At 51.0% G+C, this 17,838-nt stretch overlaps 1 protein-coding gene across 8 annotated transcripts in view; it reads left to right on the top strand.

Moving 5' to 3' along the window:
• The window catches only part of BCORL1 (BCL6 corepressor like 1), a 61,865-nt gene that overhangs the window by 16,352 nt on the left and 27,675 nt on the right, over nucleotides 1–17,838 (top strand). For 4 of the 8 annotated variants that reach the window (XM_033849426.2, XM_033849428.2, XM_033849425.2 and 1 more), the window contains 4 exons: nucleotides 3,335–3,464; nucleotides 8,091–8,178; nucleotides 8,457–11,729; nucleotides 16,676–16,841. In XM_033849426.2, the coding sequence (XP_033705317.1) occupies nucleotides 3,379–3,464; nucleotides 8,091–8,178; nucleotides 8,457–11,729; nucleotides 16,676–16,841 (3,613 nt within the window). In that variant the 5' untranslated portion in view covers nucleotides 3,335–3,378. Of the gene's footprint in view, nucleotides 1–1,719; nucleotides 3,232–3,334; nucleotides 3,465–6,501; nucleotides 6,660–8,090; nucleotides 8,179–8,456; nucleotides 11,730–16,675; nucleotides 16,842–17,838 lie in introns of those variants that run through there. The other 4 variants (XM_073799033.1, XM_073799035.1, XM_073799032.1 and 1 more) reach the window with 4 other exon arrangements.

Genomic DNA, 17,838 nt, shown 5'->3' with positions numbered 1-17,838 from the left:
CTTTTTAGGGAGGTTTCTTTTGCTTCATGTAATTTCTCAGGGTCACCACCTCAATTCTCATCCAGGTTTCACTTCCATATAACACATATATACTGAGTACTTACTATACGTAAGATATCGCAGAAGAACCAGAGACAGAAAAGACAGTATTTCTTACCGTAAGTAGCTGATTGTCTGGGGGTGGGGGCAAGACAGATGTGCCACATCCCCAACTAACCACACAGCAGAGGGACTAAGAATCTGTGCTGTGGTAGGGGTGGGAATGAAATGTTTGAGGAGAACCAGAGAGGGAGGAGTTAACCGACCAGGGGCTGGGGCTGGGGAGATGACATGATGACATTTAAGCTAGGCTTTGAGAGAGGACAGAAAGGAAGAGGGGACACAAGAGAGGCCACTTCAGGGAAGGGTCAGGAGTTGGGGTGGCAAGGTTGCAGGGAAATAGGATGTGGCTGAAGAGGAGGCTAGACAGGAGGTTTGAGACCAGGTTGTGGAAGGCCCTGAATGCTGTGCTAAGAAATGTGGGCTTGATTCTGAAGACAGAGGAAAGCTATTGAAAGCTTTGGAGGAGGGAGGGGGTGACGTGATCGAACTGGTTCTTTAGAAGATGAATTGATTGTAGAATTAAGAGATTGGAGGCAGAGGGACCGGTTAAGAGGCTAGTGTAATATTCTGGTCGAGAGATGATGAGGGTCTGCATCAGGGCAGTGGTGAGAGGGGTAGAAGGAGAGGATGGAGATGGCATTATTAAGGCTTGACTCCTGATGGCATGTGGGTGGTGGGGGAGAGAAGGAGTTGAATGCTGAAATTTCCAGGCTAGGGGATGGTGGCGCTATTACCTAAGGTAGGAAACACGCTGGGTATGGGGGTGGGGAGCAGGTTTATGGTAACAGATAATGAGTTCGGTTTGAGACACTGAGTTTGAGGGGCTCGGTGGACATCCAATTAACAGCAAGTTGCTGCCAGCTGGAAATTCTGGTCTGGGTCTAAGGAGAGAGGTCAGGGCTAGAGATGCAGATTTGGGAGTCATCAGCGCACAAAGGGGTGAGTTGAAACTGTGGGAGCTCTTGAGCTAAGCGAAAAGGAGGGGCAGGACACACACACACACACACACACACACACACACACACACACAGAGGGAGGGGGTTTAGGGCAGAGGGAGGGGAGCGGAGGGGTTGGGGAGAGCCAGACTTGAGCTAGAGAGACAGGAAGAGGAGAGACAGAGGAAGACAGAAGGACAAGAGAGGGAGACTGAAGGCTGAGGCCCGAGGACTAAGAGTTGGGGGGGGGCAGCGGGGAGGGAGGAAGGGAAGGAGGAGGAAAGGGAGGAGAGAGTGGAGCCTGAGGGGAAATAAGAAAGGTGAGATAAAGGAGGGAAAGGACAGGGGCAGGAGGGGTGGGAACGGGAAGAACATTGGAGGAGAGGGGACCATGGCAGGGGAGGAGAGAGAAGAGAAGCAGAGGAGAGGGGAAGACAGAGAAATCTGGGAGAATAATAGGGGGAAGGGGAATGATGAGGAGAAATAGAGAGAAATGGGAGAGAGAGATTGAGAGAGGAGGGGGAAGGGAAAGAGACAGAGAGATGGGTGGGGTAGGAAGAGAAAGAGGGAGGGAAGGGGAAGGGGGATAGGAGAGGGTGGCAGAGGTAAGGAGAGACCGAGGGCCAGGTTTCTGGGGTGGCAGGAGAGAAGGGCCCCAGATAGGCCGGCAGGCACTGGGTCTGAAAAGCCAGGAAAGGGGCAAGTACAAAGGAAGGGGCAAAGGCAGCGGTATCCTATGCGACAGGGACAGGAGTAGGATGAGGACCAAGGAGAGAATGGGGGATGTGGCCCTGCTGTCCTCTCACTGACTCTCTCCCTTGTCTGCTCCCTCTGTGCCAGCCACGCTGGCCTCCTGGCTCTTTTCTGATCTTAGCAGGCACCTCGTGCCTTAAGGACCTTTGCAAGGTTGTTCCTTCTGCCTGGAATGCTCTTCCCCAGATATCCACATGGCTCGCCTCTTTGCTTCCTTCAGGATGTTTAAATGTCTCCTTCTCAGCAAAGCCTACTCGGTTCACGCACTTACACGTTGCAGCCCGTTCCACTCCCCACCCCTAACCATCGCCCTTGCCCCTTAGCCTGTGTTATACCACCTTCTAACATACTGTAACACAGACTCATTTAACGTGTTTATTGTCCATCTCGTCCCACTAGAATATAAGCTCCATGAAGGCAGAGATTTCTGGTCTTTTTTGTTAATTGTTAAATCCCCAGTACCTAGGACAGTGCCAGCACATAGTAGGTGGTCAATACGTATTTGTTGAATGAGTAAGTGATATTGTGTTGAATATGGACAATCTCTGAAAATTGTATAAAGGATAAATGAAACAAATTCCTGAGGTGACTGTATTTTACTGTGGTTTACTTCTTTGGAAAGTGGAGAACAGCATAAAATTCTGATCACTGTAGGGTTTTGTTCAGTTGAGCTTTGATGAATAAGGCTTTTAGCTAATAAGTTAATTCGAGTTTGAGGGTCTCAAGACAACCTCATTGGATAAACCTCTTTCTCTTGATGCCTCATTTTCTCTGGAAGGTGAATTGGCTGTGCAGTGGTTGTCAACAGCGAGAACCCGACATTGGCTGGTGAAGGGGGCGGTAGGTCGTGGGGATGACAGACGGATAGGAAGGGCCAAGGGCAGACATGTGCGGTTCTTGATGGAGCATTGTTTTCTGTTTGTTTGTGGTCAGAGCACAGGAGTATGGCATCTGATCTGAAGGGCACTTTAAACCAGGTTAGGTATATGCATTATATCTATATAACTCCTAACTTGAAATTAGAATGAGTATTTTTGAAGGGCTTATAAAGAAAGCATGTGCTTCCTCTGGAGAGCTTAAATTGGTTATGTCACTCAAATACTTCAGTACTCATGGATTGGAGAGTTGACGAGAAAAAGATTCCCCAGTAGTCTTTCGATGCCCTGTTCATATATGGGAATGACCCCCTAATTGTAGTTGGTTAGGCTAAAAGTGTGTAGAACAATATACTGGCATCTCACTTGTCTGAAATAGATTGAATTTCCTCGAACACTCATGCATATCTGTCTTTCAGATAATTTAATCACTCTAGGTGATTAACAGCATCCTCGTCTCCATCCTGAAACCTATGGATTCCTGGAAAGCTGGTGCCCCCTCATCCCCATTTGGACCTTAATTTTCCATAGCAGGCTGGCTTGTGAGAGACTGCTTTAACATTTTGGTACTCTAATTACCTTTATTTATTTAAATGTTTCCGCATAAAAGGTGGTTAAAGCAGCTGTCCGTGTTACAAGTTTTGATTTTTGGGAGTTCTTTTTCCCCAGGGGGAGTGGCCACAGCAGGTCCTAGCTGGTGGTGAGTGGCTGTCATGATCTCTACAGCACCGCTCTACAGCGGCGTGCACAACTGGACCAGTTCTGACCGGATTCGCATGTGTGGCATCAACGAGGAGAGGTGAGAAGGCTGGGAAGGTGGCTGTTGCCGGCTTCCAGTGAGCGGTGCCTGCTCCCTAGCGGGGTAGCTGCAGCAGCGCCTGAGGGGGGACCCTGGGGAGGAGGCTGCTGGTTGTTTCTAATTTTCCTGAGATGGGCTGGGGCTGGGGCTGTGTGAGTGGCCTGCTCTGCCATGCCATCCCTGTTCAGATGAAAGTGAGGAGGCCAACAGATGACCTTTCGCCGACTAGTATTTGTCTGCTCATTAAGAACTGTCAGATTGTGGATTAAAGGGAAGCTTGGGCAATTGCAAGTTTTATTTGCTGCATCCATGTTCTGTGCTCAAGGATACGTGTAAGATATTTTTGGTCCTTGATCTAAGCCTGGAAGAAAGGCGATTTTGTCATTCAGCTTTATACTGGAAACTGTTAGTGGGTATTCTGGTGATCAGCACTTTCCTGCCTCACGAGGCTAATGATGATTCGCAGTGAGATCCTTATGAAGTATCAAAGGAGGATCAAACTGCTTAACGTAGTTTTCGTATGAAATTGAGAGTTGGTGATGCTTGCCTGATCTGCGTGTGTTTTCAGTTTTCTGTTCACCAAAATACTGGGTTGACCAGGCTGTTCCATTTCCTGATCATGCCCCATGTGAAGAGCACTCAAAATGGCCTTCAGATTCTACATTTGATTTTCATAACCCTTGGCCAAAGAGCTGTGTGTGATGGTTGCATTGCCTCTCCCATTTTTAGAGAAGGTATGACTCCCCCATGCTTGCTGGTTTCAATATATCGACTGTTGAAATCCAAATACATCAAGTCAGTCACCTAGAATACAGAACGATATGGCTTTTCCTGGGACTCAAGATCTGACATTTCCTTGGGGAAATCTTGGAAGTGTGTGCATGGGTGTGTGTGCATGTGGGAGAGTGTTGGTAATATTGAAGGGAAAAGGAATGGGCATCTTTGTGTGTATCTACTTTCTTCTGTTCTTAACTGGAGAAGTATGTACTTGTGTGAGGTTCAGGTTAGGAGAATAGACCTTTTTATTATTTTTTTAAAGCCATTAGCTCCTGATGGTTTAACGCTGTCTATATTGAGGAACAAGTTAGAGATGGACTTAAAAGGAATTTAATTTTAGAATATAAAAATCAAGATCAAGGAAAATAAGACAAAATTCTCAGATCTGCACGAGAAAGGTATTTTCCTTTGCATATGACATATGTCCTTAGATAATAACTAAGAGATGATCTGGGGAAGGCAGAGTGCTGGTATTGATTTGCGGGAGTATTCATTGACAGCTAGTTATAAGTAGTTGAGACTTTGATGTAGAGATCTGGACTAGAGCCTTCAAAAAATCAATGAACAAGTTACCTTAGTTTACTGTCTATTCTAAATCCCCTCTGAAAAAGGACCAGGAAGTGGGCCCGAACCTGATTTTCCCTCCTTATGGACCTTTCTTGGGATGTTAGATTACCAAATATGCCAAGTGGTTAAGATGACCTTTTTTAAGTGTTGTCACTCCTGATCTCATCTACCCGTTGCTGTCACCTTCCCGCTACAGCCCAGGCCATGCTATAGCTGATTTCTAAAATGTGATCTCACCTTATTTAAAAACCATCTTCCTTAGCCCTTGACCACCTGTAGAACTTCGACATTTTGGGTGTAAAGCTGCATCTGGGGGTTAACTCTTAAAGTTATGTTTGAGAAGCCTGCCTAGCACCATCAGATGTAGCTGAGGGCTGTAGAAACTGGGGACAGGGGCTTTATGCTGGCCTCAGGTGGCCGACTCTAGACAAGCCTCCAGCTAAATCCCTCTGCTTGCTTGCTGCTTCCTTTCTTGTACCCATTCATGCCTTCATTCACCAAACATTTATTAAACTCAATCAGAGCAAACCAGTAGTCATGGGATATTGGTGGTAAGTGCTGTTTGAGTGGCGTGTACAGGTCCCGTGGGAGTCTAGAGGCCAGAATGAAAAACTTCCTGGGGGAATACAGGAGGGCTTCCCAGAGGCAGTGGCCTTTGCGCCGGGGCTTGGGGGATGAGTAGGTGTTTCACGTGAGGGCTGGTATTTCTCACACGGTGTGTTTGGGGGAGACCTTGGCTGGAATGAAGGCAGTCTTGGGGTGCTATGGGAAGTCTGCAGGGACTGCGATCTAAGCGAGATGTGTGCCATGTAGTTAGGACCCAACAGGAAGTGAAAAAGGTCTGGTTTGACAGTGGTGCTAGCCCTTAATAATTAGGAAAAGAGCCCTGAAAGGTTATGGCTGTTTCTGGTTTAAGTTCAACAAAGCCTTGAGCATAACGGCCCAGGGTCATCTCTGTTGGGAAGAAAAGGTGGGATTGATTTTCAGACCTGACTGAAGACTGCTTTGACCCCTGCTCCCTTTTCCCCGCCACCCACGCCCTCCTAATCTTGCCCGGTTGACCCTCCTCTCCCCAGGCACCCCTGCCCTGCAAGCTGTCTCTGTCCCAGGCTCTTCTCTCAATGGAGCAATTTAACATTTGCTTGGCTTTACACACCTCTCTCCTCAGAGGGTTTGAAACGTGGCCACAGGGCATTTTCCCAGAGCCTTGGGGGCTGGCACTCAGGTGTGGGTATGGCTGGAGTAGCCAGGACTGCTGTTGTCGCTGCCACCTCCAGAGTCTCTGGGCCTGTGGCTCTGCCGTTCTCTGGTGGCTGCCTTCGAAGGCAGGGTGTCTACTTTCAAGGTGACTTTATGCAGGGTGGGAGCCGAGCAAGGAGGGCCGAATATGCAGCTGAACTCCCCTTTGTATGGTCAGGACGGGGGAAATGGAAATAGTGTCTCCCCTCTGCGGTCCCTCATGTGGGGCTGGTGAAGGGGGTGGTTCCCTGCCGCTCCTTTTGCCTCGTCACCATCCTCCCCGCAAAACCATCCCTGGCCTGGCCTAAGGCTGGGTATTGGTCTTGCTTTTCTGGGCTCTCAGGGGTTGATGTCGAAGTGTGTTTGCCCTTTCCCTCAGGCTCCCCTTCCTCGGGACCCCTGACTGCATCTCCAGCCCTGCTCTCTTCTTATGATCATTTCTGTTTGTCACCAGCAGTCACTGCCAGCAGTGGAACCCTCCCACTTCTGCCAGCCTAGATGCCTTTTAAAGGGAACAAGCCTTTCCCCCCCGGTTAGTCCCTTCTGGAGCCCTGAAAAGATGGGGAGAGGCCCGCGGTGATCCCCTTGCCTTTTTTGCTTCTCTTGCCCCAGGTACAATTTTGGGGTCCATCAACAGTGCCCTGTTCCAGTGGGAGGGAAGGAGTTAGTTCTTGTGGGGGTTGGTTGTGGGCGCCCTGACTGCCCTTTGGTTAGGATGGCTGGTGAGGCAGCTACTGGCTTCTTCCCTGGCTGTTGCAGAGCTCAGGGCGAGGCTCTGAAGAAGGGGGGCAAACCCCAAGGCAGTCTAGCTCCCCAGAGGTGCACAGAGCATTCCTGTGCTTTGCACCCTAGGAGCCACATCTCAGGGTTTCTTCTGGAGCTTTATTCTTGCACCTCGGCTTTCCACTTGGCCACTCACACCATGGCTCCTGCCCCACTGGTGTCTTCCCTAGGGCAGCAGTGGCACGTTCTTGCTATAACTCAAAATACCAAACTTCCAGGGGGTGTTTGTCTTCTCTTCAACTTCACCCTCCCAGTCTGACCTTTTTTTTTTTTTTTTTTGGTCAGGATATACCATTTTCTAAGATTCTTGCCCAAATTTTAGAGAAGACATTTTGAGGAGGTGAGGGTACAGTTGAGTTTTCCTCCTTTGGGAACCAGCTCTCTGGCCTTGAGCATTTCCCTCTGCAATATACCAACTTGAATTCGGGGTCTGTAGCCTTGAAGGCTTCCTTCCCTTTGCGATGGGAGAAAATGCAGTGGTGCTGGGAGGCCAAGCAGGGAGTGGGGGAGCTGGCAGGGGATAGGATGCAAGCAAGAGCAGAAAGGTAGGGAGGAGGGTGCTGGCTTGAGCTCTCTGGTGCCCTAGAGAAGGGGAAGAGATACCCTAGAGGGAAAGAAGTTGTGCCCTTGAAATGCCCCTTGATGCTCAGTGACCTGCCTCAGATGAGTATCATTATATGCGCTAGTAAACGTGTACCTGCTCTAGGCAAGCTCGTCGGGTGACTAGGTGATGATTTGGATTTGGAACATGAAACACAATGGGGGTGGTTATTTGTTTTAGGAAAGGGTTACCCTTATGGTACCTGCAGCCAGCTTTCCTTGTAGACTTAAAATAAGATCATATTTACAAGAAAAGCAGTTTGCATGCCTTTTGGGATCTTCTGTGAATGACCTCTCCCCTTCTGGCAATGCTCAGTACCTCCTGGGCGGTCACCTTGATGGATAAGCTCTAGGGACAAGGCAAAGGTGCTGGGGTCCTCCACACTCCTGGTGAGAGCCCTAGGACACACAGCCCAAAGAGGGGAGTCTAGTCAGATCAGGCTCCTTTGCAGGAACTTGAAAAGCTGGGCACAGAGGCTCCAGTTTTCAGCCTGGACCTCCCCCACCCCTAGTTCCTTGTGATTTCCCCCAAGCCACCAAGGGAAGCGAGACAGGAGGATTTTATGGGAACCCAGGCAGGCAGGGGGCGTTCTGGGGAAGGTGGTGGTGGCCTGAAGACTAGGTCTCATGTCCCTTTTCTGGTTGTGTCTCCCATGCTAGAAGAGCACCTCTTTCTGATGAGGAGTCCACGACAGGTGACTGCCAGCACTTTGGATCTCAGGAGTTTTGTGTCAGCAGTTTTTCCAAGGTAAGGGGCCATGCAGAACCACATGCCACCTGCCAACGGGTGGAGCTGAACTGCTCAGGCAACGTGCCCAGCCTGCCATCCCAAGAAGGGGGCCAGGAAAGGACAGGGTGTTTCCCAGGAGTTGCTGTATGTGAGGCAGAAATTGGCCAGCTTCTCTTTGCTTCTGCCTGGTTGGTCGAGTTGCAAAGAGGACCAGCAGTCACCTCTCCCGGGCCTCGGGACACTTGCACGATCTACAGAGAGCTCGCTAAGATGGGCACGCTGCTCTGTCGTTGCAGGTGGAGCTCACGGCAGTTGGAAGTGGCAGTAATGCCCGGGGGGCAGACCCAGATGGCAGTGCAACAGAAAAACTTGGGCACAAGTCAGAAGACAGGCCTGACGACGCCCAGCCGAAAATGGACTATGCTGGGAATGTGGCAGAGGCAGGGGGCCCCTTGGTGCCACTGAGCAGCCCGGGAGACGGGCTCAAGCTTCCCACTTCTGACGGCCCAGAGGCCAGCAACGGCACGGCAGACTGCTCCTGGACTCCCCTCAGCACCCAAATGAGCAAACAGGTGGACTGCTCGCCAGCTGGGGCGAAGGCTTTGGACTCTCGGCAGGGTGTCGGGGAGAAGAATACTTTCATTTTGGCAACTCTAGGAACTGGCGTCCCCGTGGAGGGCACCCTGCCTCTGGTTACCACTAACTTCAGTCCGCTGCCAGCCCCCATCTGCCCCCCGGCTCCCAGTTCAGCCTCTGTCCCCCCATCTGTTCCAGATCCATTCCAGGTCCCCCTCTCTGTCCCCGCCCCGGTGCCCCATTCTGGGCTCGTTCCCGTCCAGGTTGCCACTTCGGTTCCGGCCCCTTCCCCTCCCTTAGCACCAGTCCCGGCTCTGGCTCCGGCGCCACCGTCAGTGCCCACACTCATCTCCGATTCGAACCCTCTTTCGGTTTCGGCCTCAGTCTTGGTGCCCGTGCCAGCTTCTGCTCCCCCGTCGGGCCCCGTCCCCCTGTCGGCTCCAGCCCCTACCCCCATCTCAGTCCCAGTTTCAGCTCCTCCCTTGGCTCTGATCCAGGCTCCTGTGCCCCCTTCGGCTCCGACCCTGGTCCTCGCACCTGTCCCCACTCCAGTTCTGGCTCCGATGCCGTCGTCCACGCCTCCGGCAGCTCCCGCCCCTCCATCGGTGCCGATGCCCACCCCGACCCCGTCCTCTGGCCCGCCTTCTACCCCCACCCTCATCCCTGCCTTTGCTCCCACGCCGGTGCCTGCACCCACCCCAGCCCCAATCTTCACTCCAGCCCCCACGCCCATGCCGGCTGCCACGCCCACTGCCATTCCCACCTCTGCACCCATCCCGGCGTCCTTTAGTTTGAGTCGAGTGTGTTTTCCTGCAGCTCAGGCACCAGCTATGCAAAAAGTACCCCTGTCCTTTCAGCCAGGGACAGTGCTGACCCCGAGCCAGCCGCTGGTCTATATCCCGCCTCCAAGTTGTGGGCAGCCACTCAGCGTGGCCACACTGCCAACCACCCTGGGAGTCTCCTCCACCCTTACACTCCCTGTCCTGCCATCCTACCTGCAGGACAGGTGTCTCCCTGGGGTGCTGGCCTCCCCAGAGCTGCGGTCTTACCCATATGCATTTTCTGTGGCCCGGCCTCTGACTTCGGAGTCCAAGCTGGTCTCTCTGGAGGTGAACAGGCTCCCCTGCGCTTCCCCATCCAGCAGCACCAGCACCCAGCCTGCACCCGATGGGGTCCCCGGGCCTTTGGCAGATACTTCCCTCTCCACTGCTTCTGCCAAGGTGCTTCCACCACCACAGCCTCTGCTGCCAGCCCCCAGCGTGAGCTCAGCCCCATCGCATCCTGCCAAGATGCCAGGTGGCAACGAGCAACAAACAGAAGGGACTTCCGTCACTTTCTCTCCCCTCAAGTCACCTCCACAGCTGGAGCGAGAGATGGCCTCTCCGCCTGAGTGCAGCGAGATGCCCCTGGACCTCTCCTCCAAGTCCAACCGGCAGAAGCTCCCGTTGCCGAACCAGCGCAAGACGCCTCCCATGCCCGTGTTGACCCCCGTGCACACCAGCAGCAAGGCCCTCCTCTCCACGGTCCTGTCTAGGTCCCAGCGCACGACCCAGGCTGCCGGCAGCAATGTCACCTCATGCCTGGGCTCCACTTCCTCGCCCTTCGTCATCTTTCCTGAGATCGTGAGGAACGGGGACCCAAGCACCTGGGTGAAGAACTCCACTGCGCTGATCAGCACCATTCCCGGCACCTACGTGGGAGTGGCCAACCCAGTGCCTGCATCCCTCCTGCTGAACAAAGACCCCAACCTGGGCCTCAACCGAGACCCCCGTCATCTCCCCAAGCAGGAGCCCATCTCCATCATCGATCAAGGAGAGCCCAAGAGCACTGGTGCCCCCTGTGGCAAGAAGGGCAGCCAGGCTGGGACTGAGGGACAGCCAAGCACAGTGAAGCGTTACACCCCAGCCCGCATCGCCCCTGGGCTGCCGGGCTGCCAAACCAAGGAGCTCTCCCTCTGGAAGCCCACAGGGCCAGCAAATATTTACCCACGGTGTTCAGTCAACGGGAAACCCACCAGCACCCAGGTCCTGCCTGTTGGCTGGTCACCATACCACCAGGCGTCTCTGCTTTCTATCGGCATTTCCAGTGCCGGGCAGCTGACCCCCAGCCAGGGGGTGCCCATCAGGCCCACCAGCGTCGTTTCTGAGTTTTCTGGTGTGCCATCCCTTGGCCCTAGTGAGGCTGTGCATGGACTTCCCGAGGGGCAGCCACGGCCCGGGGGCCCCTTTGCTCCAGAGCAGGACACGGGCACCAAGAACAAAACTTGCCGGATTGCTGCCAAGCCTTACGAGGAACAAGTGAACCCTGTCCTCCTGACGCTCAGCCCTCAGACAGGGACCCTGGCACTGTCTGTGCAGCCTAGCAGTGGGGACCTGAGAGTGAATCAGGGGCCTGAGGAATCAGAGAGCCACCTCTGCCCCGACAGCACTCCTAAGCTGGAAGGCCCCCAGGGGGCTTGTGGCCTGAAGCTGGCAGGAGACACGAAGCCTAAGAACCAAGTGCTGGCCACCTATATGTCCCATGAGCTGGTCCTGGCCACCCCCCAGAACCTGCACAAGATGCCCGAGCTGCCTTTGCTACCTCATGACAGCCGCCCCAAGGAAATCATCTTGGACGTGGTCCCAAGCGGCAAGAGGGCCTCCAGCACAGACCTTGCACAGCTCGGAAGCCAGGTGGACCTGGGGCGGGTGAAAATGGAGAAGGTGGATGGTGATGTGGTCTTCAATTTAGCCACCTGCTTCCGGGCCGATGGCCTCCCAGCAGCTACCCAGAGGGGCCAAGCTGAAGTGCGGAGTAAGGCTGGGCAGGCTCGAGTGAAACAGGAAAGTGTAGGTGTCTTTCCTTGCAAGAACAAGTGGCAACCAGACTCGGTGGTGACCGATGGGGTGACCGAACCTCTGCCGCCCAAGAAAATGAAGTGCGGCAAAGAGAAGGATGGAGAGGAGCAGCAGCCGCAAGCCAAGGTTGTGGTCCGCAGTTCCCTTGGACCCAAGGTGAGTGCTGGGCTGAGGTTGAGGGCCGGGCCGAGACCCCAGCGGTCTGCTTTGTCCTGCAGACGTCAACCTCGTGCAGCGTTCTTTAATTTTAATCTATCTATCTATCTATTTATTTATGGCTCCGTTGGGTCTTTGTTGCTGCGCATGGGCTTTCTCTAGTTGCGGTGAGCGAGGGCTACTCTTCGTCGCGGTGCGCAGGCTTCTCATTGTGTTGGCTTCTCTTGTTGTGGAGCATGGGCTCTAGGTGCGCGGGCTTCAGTAGTTGTGGCACGTGGGCTCAGTAGTTGTGGCTTGCGAGCTCTAGAGCACAGGCTCAGTAGTTGTGGCACACGGGCTTAGTTGCTCCGCGGCATGTGGGATCTTCCCGGGCCAGGGATCGAACCCGTGTCCCCTGCACTGGCAGGCGGATTCTTAACCACTGTGCCATCAGGGAAGCCCTCGTGCAGTGTTCTTGAGTAGCTCTGTGAACTGAACTGATTGGAAGGCTTGTGTAAAGTGAATCATGACCCTTACCAAGTAACATTCTCCATATATGGTGTTTTAGCGTGGGGAGGGGTGGGCTTCTATTTTGTAGATGTGGGAAATGATTTGGTCCCTGAGGCTAGGAAAGCCATTGTCCCAGATGAGGTTGGAAAGTGGAAGAATACCATACGATATGGGGAGGGAAATCAATTAATAACAGGCCCTTCCTTGCATGGCCATTCTTCCTTTTCCTCTTCTAAGATGACTGCTGGCCTTGAGAGCTTAGGGTCCAGGGAGGCAAGGGGCCTTTGACAAGGTTGTTCTCTGCACCACCGGGGTAAGCCTGCTTAGGATTTGCTTGGAGTTTTGTGGGGCTCGAGCCAATTCAGCTTCTGGGCTTATCCACCAGTTTCCTTTCCCCCTAATGCTTGGGGTGGCAGCTGTGGGTTTCAGCCCATTGGGAATTTGATGTCCAAGGCAGATGGGCATCTAGGTCTGGGTTCTTAATAGGCTAAGGATGATGGCAGGGTTCTAGGCAAAAAGGTGGGCTAAGAGGACTTGGCCTGAATCCAGTGTTCCTCCAAAGAGGATCTGAAGGACACTAGTGATCAAGGAGATTCTTGAAGCAGTTGAGGATAGGTAGGGCTTATTCAAAATATGGAGCAATTTGAGGTTATGTTAACAGCCTTCAGACTGGATGTTGAATAGATTTCTAGCCAGAGCACTATGAATTTGTTTGTGGCAGAAGCTCTTAGTCTTTTTTGGACCATAGAGCACTTTGGGAAGCTGATGAGAGCTGTGAACCCTGTCCCCTGAAACATGACCTCAGAACTTTGCCCATAATTTCAAGGGGCTCACGGACCCAACCCACTCCCCAAAGCCCACCCATGGACTCCAGGTTAAGAACCCTGGGAGTAGAGTTTGGGTGGGTTTTTCTCAGTGACCCCATGACCACCTCAGTACGGCAGAGACATGCCAAGTAGGAACATAGGTCATTAAACAGTACAGCGTATGTCTAGCGTTTGCTCAGGTGACTGCAATCTGCTCTTGGTGGTAATAATAATAGTTCATGTCGTTATAGTTGTTACTGTTTGTTGAATTCCTACTACATACCAAGTGCTTTCTACGTATGTTATCTAACTTAATCCTTCAAATAACCCTATGAGGTGAACACTACACCCAATTCACAGATAAGAAAATGAGTAAGTTACCCAAAGTTACACCGCTACTAAATGACAGAAGTGGAACTCAAGCTCCAGTCTTATTGGCTCTGAAGTTCACGTTCTAAAACAACTATACCCCAATTTAAAAAAATTAAAAGAAAAAGAGAAAAATAAAGTTCATGTTCATCTTGAGCTATGCCACACTATCTTCCACTCTGCTTATGTATAGCTGTTTCACTGACCATTTAGCAAGTGTTTGTTGAGCGGCTACTATGTGCCAGTCCTTCCCAGGCAGTGGGAATACATCTTCAGGAGGACAGTACAGCATTTTGGTGAGGAGTATGCTTTCTGGAGCCAGGCACAGTGCCTGAGTTTGAATCCTGGTTCTACTTCTTCCTAGCTATGTGATATCAGTCAAGTTACTTCATCTGTCTCGCCCTCAGTTTCCTCATCTATACAATGAGACAGTGATAGTACCTACTCATAGGGCTATGTAAAGACTAAATGAAATGATGATGTGAAATGTCCAGAATGGGCAAATTGACAGAGACAGAAAGTAGATTAGTAGTTGCCTAAGGCTGGCGGGGATGAGGAATTGGAGAGTGACGGCTTAATGGGTACAGGGTTTCTATTTGGGGTGATGAAAAAGTTCTAGAACTAGATAGTGATGATCCTTACACATTTCTGTGATTGTATTAAAAACAGTTGAATAATAAACGTAAATAAGTGTATGATATATCTCAGTAAGTTATATGTCAACAAAGCTATTGTTAAAAAAAGATAAAATGAAGTGATATGTGTAAATGCTTAGAACAGTGCCTGGCACATAGTAAGTGCTCGGGAAGTGTTAGTGGCTGCTGTTGATATCATTAGTATTACAAATAGGATAGACCCTCATGGAGCTTATGTCTTGCAGGCGACTCGCTGACAGGCAGGCACTGCCCCTTCCTATATTAGATGAACAGTTCACTGGGCCCACTGACAGATGCAGAGGGCAGAGAATAAAGTCACAGCGTCAGGAGCCTTGAAGCAGCCCTTGGCAGCCGCCTGTAATGATTTAGTAAATGTCCATTTTTCCAGAAAGCAAATAACTTAGATCTTTCTTTTCTTATGTTCCATTTTCCTGAGAAAGAAACCATTGATAAGCAAAACTAAAATCAGGGGTCACCTCTCCACAGTGCCGGAAGCCCAGTCTCCAGGGTATGGCCCCTTTCAGGGTATGGCCAAGAATCAGAATACTCTCCGTAGTGTATACAGCAGTAGGAGTATAATGTTATGTACATGAAACTTATATAATGTTATAAACCAATGTTACTGCAATAAAAAAATTAAATAAAAAAAATTTAAAAAAAGAATCAGTCTCCTGTCTCCTACACCACCTGCCCCAAGGCCGTGCGGAATCCTGAAGGACCTTCTGAGTCATCAGCAAAGAAAGTTCTGCTTCATCTGGTGCTGGTTGTCTTCTCATCTTTTGGAAAGTTCTTTGGAAAACCCTTCAAAACTCTGTTAACCAGAACATTCATCTTACATGGTCTCTTCATCACCGCAACTTTTTGCCTAAGTTGGAGTGTGCGATATATTTTTACTCTGAGTGTTGCCCTTGCAGAACATACAGACACAGATCCCTTCTAGATGTTCTGTTTTACTTGTTTTTGTCTCTCTTAGGAAGTAAAAGTTAATGATCTGTACTTGAAAGAGCCAGCTAAAAATGATATTCAGAAATAAATACGACATGTTCAAATTGACATGCACTGAACTTTATTCCGCCTGACTTGAGGTAGTTGTTCTGTGGCCATACCTGAAGGTCACACTTTAAGCAGCAGTTGCCCATCTTCCTCTTTCCTTCCCATTTCTTTCTTTCTCCTAACACTTTGGTTTATAGGAGCTGGCAGCAAGTAAAGGGAGAAACTGAATTTTCAGCTCAGCCCTCTGCTGAATAAGAAGCAGGAGTTCATGGGATAGCAGGAGTCCCTGGAATTTGCTGGGGAATGGTGGCTCTATGGAGACATATTCCCCCCGCCCCCACGCCGGAAAAATGTTGCGTCAGTAAGACATCTGCCATCCCCTTAGCTGGAGCTGGACCGTGATAACCTTTTAGAATGTGGCGTGCGGGTCTGCTTAGGGGGAAAACAACTCTTCCTTTCTTCCTAGGGCCCGCTGTCATTGTTAAAATGTTTTGCTTACTCTGCACTCCTTGGATACTACAATACTAGAAATCCCTACCTTGCCCTATTTCTTGTTGGGTGGCGTGGAGAGATCTCAAAGCTTGTGAGGATGTGTGACTGCTAGGCTCAAGAGTGTCCTTGCAATGTGTAAGCACAACCATTGTGCCTACCGCATGCGCTGGGCAGTAGGTATGAGTGGGGATGACCAAAACCAGTGGAGGACACAAGTGAGGGAGAAGAGGAGTGAGAGCTGAGGTGAAGAGGCCCGGGATGGGCGCCAGGAGCCCTGGGTCTTAGTCCTAGCTCAGCCATTTTCTCACTGCAGGCACAGAGCAGCTAACTTGCAGGTTTGCCTGGTCCCGGACGGCCCCTGAGCAAGTGGACGCCTTGGGCTGTGTTGCCCTGGACAAATCATTTAACCTCTTATCTTGGAGGCTCAGTTTCCTCGTCTGTTCAAGGGTGTGATATTAGGTTTTCCTCTCTGGGTTGTTGGGAAGAACAAATCGAATATTAGAGAGAGTGTTTGGAAAAGGTGAAAGGGCCTCAGAGTGTAAAGGGTCATTATTGAAAATGCCTGGGCCTTTTCGGTGTCTTTCCTAAGTACGGGGAGATTGGAATTGCTGCCGTGGTAGACTTTTCTTCTTGCCTTAGTTGAATCTTTTTTCTGGTATTAATCTACATGTGCAAATAGATAATTTTTCTTGAGTTGGCCCATATGAGAATTAGTTTCAGTTGTTGGTGTCAGTACTATTCACAGTGAAGTTATTTGAACAATGTAGTCATCCAACTTGCAGAAGAGGCATTTTTGTTTTCTGTCCATCTCTCTATTGCTGTTCGGATATAGAGAGTATGGGGCCTGACTTTGCACCTTTTCAAATGACTTTGGGTGTTTATTCGGCTTGTGAATGCAGACTCTGTGGACGTGTTTCAAATGATGGGGTATGGATGTCTGTGGGGATTAGCTAGGGCACTGGATTCAGTCCAAAAAGCCTCTGTAGCCCACTGTGGAAGGCAGCGGGCGGCCCCTTCCCCCAGCCTCCACGTGGGAAGCTCGTGTCCGTGTGTCAGTATCAGGGCACAGGGCTCAACATTAAGAGAGCTTTCTTAAGAGGTGAAACTGACCTCAGACCTGACTCTCTCCACCTCTCCACAGTGCCGGAAGCCACCTAGTGACCCCCAGGAACCCACCAAGAAAAGCCCCAGGGGGGCTTCAGATTCAGGAAAAGAGCACAATGGAGTCAGGGTAAAGCACAAGCACCGGAAGCCAACAAAGCCGGAGTCCCAGTCTCCAGGAAAACGAGCCGATGGCCACGAGGAAGGTAGGCCCCGCGGGTCCTGGCCCTCTTGATGGGCTGCAGAGGGATCCCTATGGCGGGTGGAGGGGGAGGGGCTCTGCAACTGACCAGGAAAGTGAGACTTCCTCACTGTGGGAGAAAGATATAATTTGAAAAAAATATTTATTTATTTATTTGTTTGGCTGTGCCGGGTCTTAGTTGCGGCACACGGGATCTTCGTGCGGCGTGCGGGATCTAGTTCCCTGACCAGGGGTTGAACCCGGGCCCCCTGCATTGGAAGCATGGAGTCTTAGCCACTGCACCAGCAGGGAAGTCCCAGGAGGAAGATATAATTGACACCTCTGAAATCTAAGCGGAGGGAGAAGGGAGACAGGAGTGGGGGCTTAATGCTGCTCACCCTGGTTGCTAGAATAAGGCACACTCTGAAGTGGTGCTTTTCAGATAGACAAGAGTCAGTCCTACAGCAGAGTAGCCAACCTATTACCCTGAAGTGGGTCTAGGCTCAGGGAAGAAATGGGTTTAATGAGGATTAAGACCAAATGGGGGTTATTTACACTGTTTTGTCTACCTTTGGTATATTTGGAAACTCCCATTATAAAAGTTAAAAATTAATAGCTAGTTAGCTAGAAGGGTTGGAGGAGTCCTAAACCCTTATTATTTAGGGACACACAGGATGTTTGGGTTGGGGAGGTGTGTACGTAACCCGTATGCTCTGCCACTAATAGTTCCTTGGCGCCCTCAGCAGAGAGAAGCCCGCGTATTCCTGCCCATAGTAGCCGGTGTTCGTAGCCTTGCCTGTCTGATGTGACCTGCCTCTCTCTAGTCTGTTCCTATATAGCAGTTTTCCGCCGTCCGCCGTTCCCTGCTCCCATCTTCCTGCCTTGCTCAGTCCTCTGCGATTCGTGGAGGTTACCCTTCTCTGGGACCTGCTCCAGCTCAGTTATAACGCTGTGGAGGCGCAGCAGCCTCACAGTCGTCCAGACAACCGGGCCTTCCACTTTGTGGCGTGCCGGCGAATCGA

The sequence above is a fragment of the Tursiops truncatus genome, chromosome X (genome assembly GCF_011762595.2).
Source record: "Tursiops truncatus isolate mTurTru1 chromosome X, mTurTru1.mat.Y, whole genome shotgun sequence".
In the NCBI taxonomy this organism is placed as follows: Eukaryota; Metazoa; Chordata; class Mammalia; order Artiodactyla; family Delphinidae; genus Tursiops; species Tursiops truncatus.
Note: the sequence above shows the minus strand (reverse complement) of the source record. Positions and strands in the feature narration are given on the sequence as shown.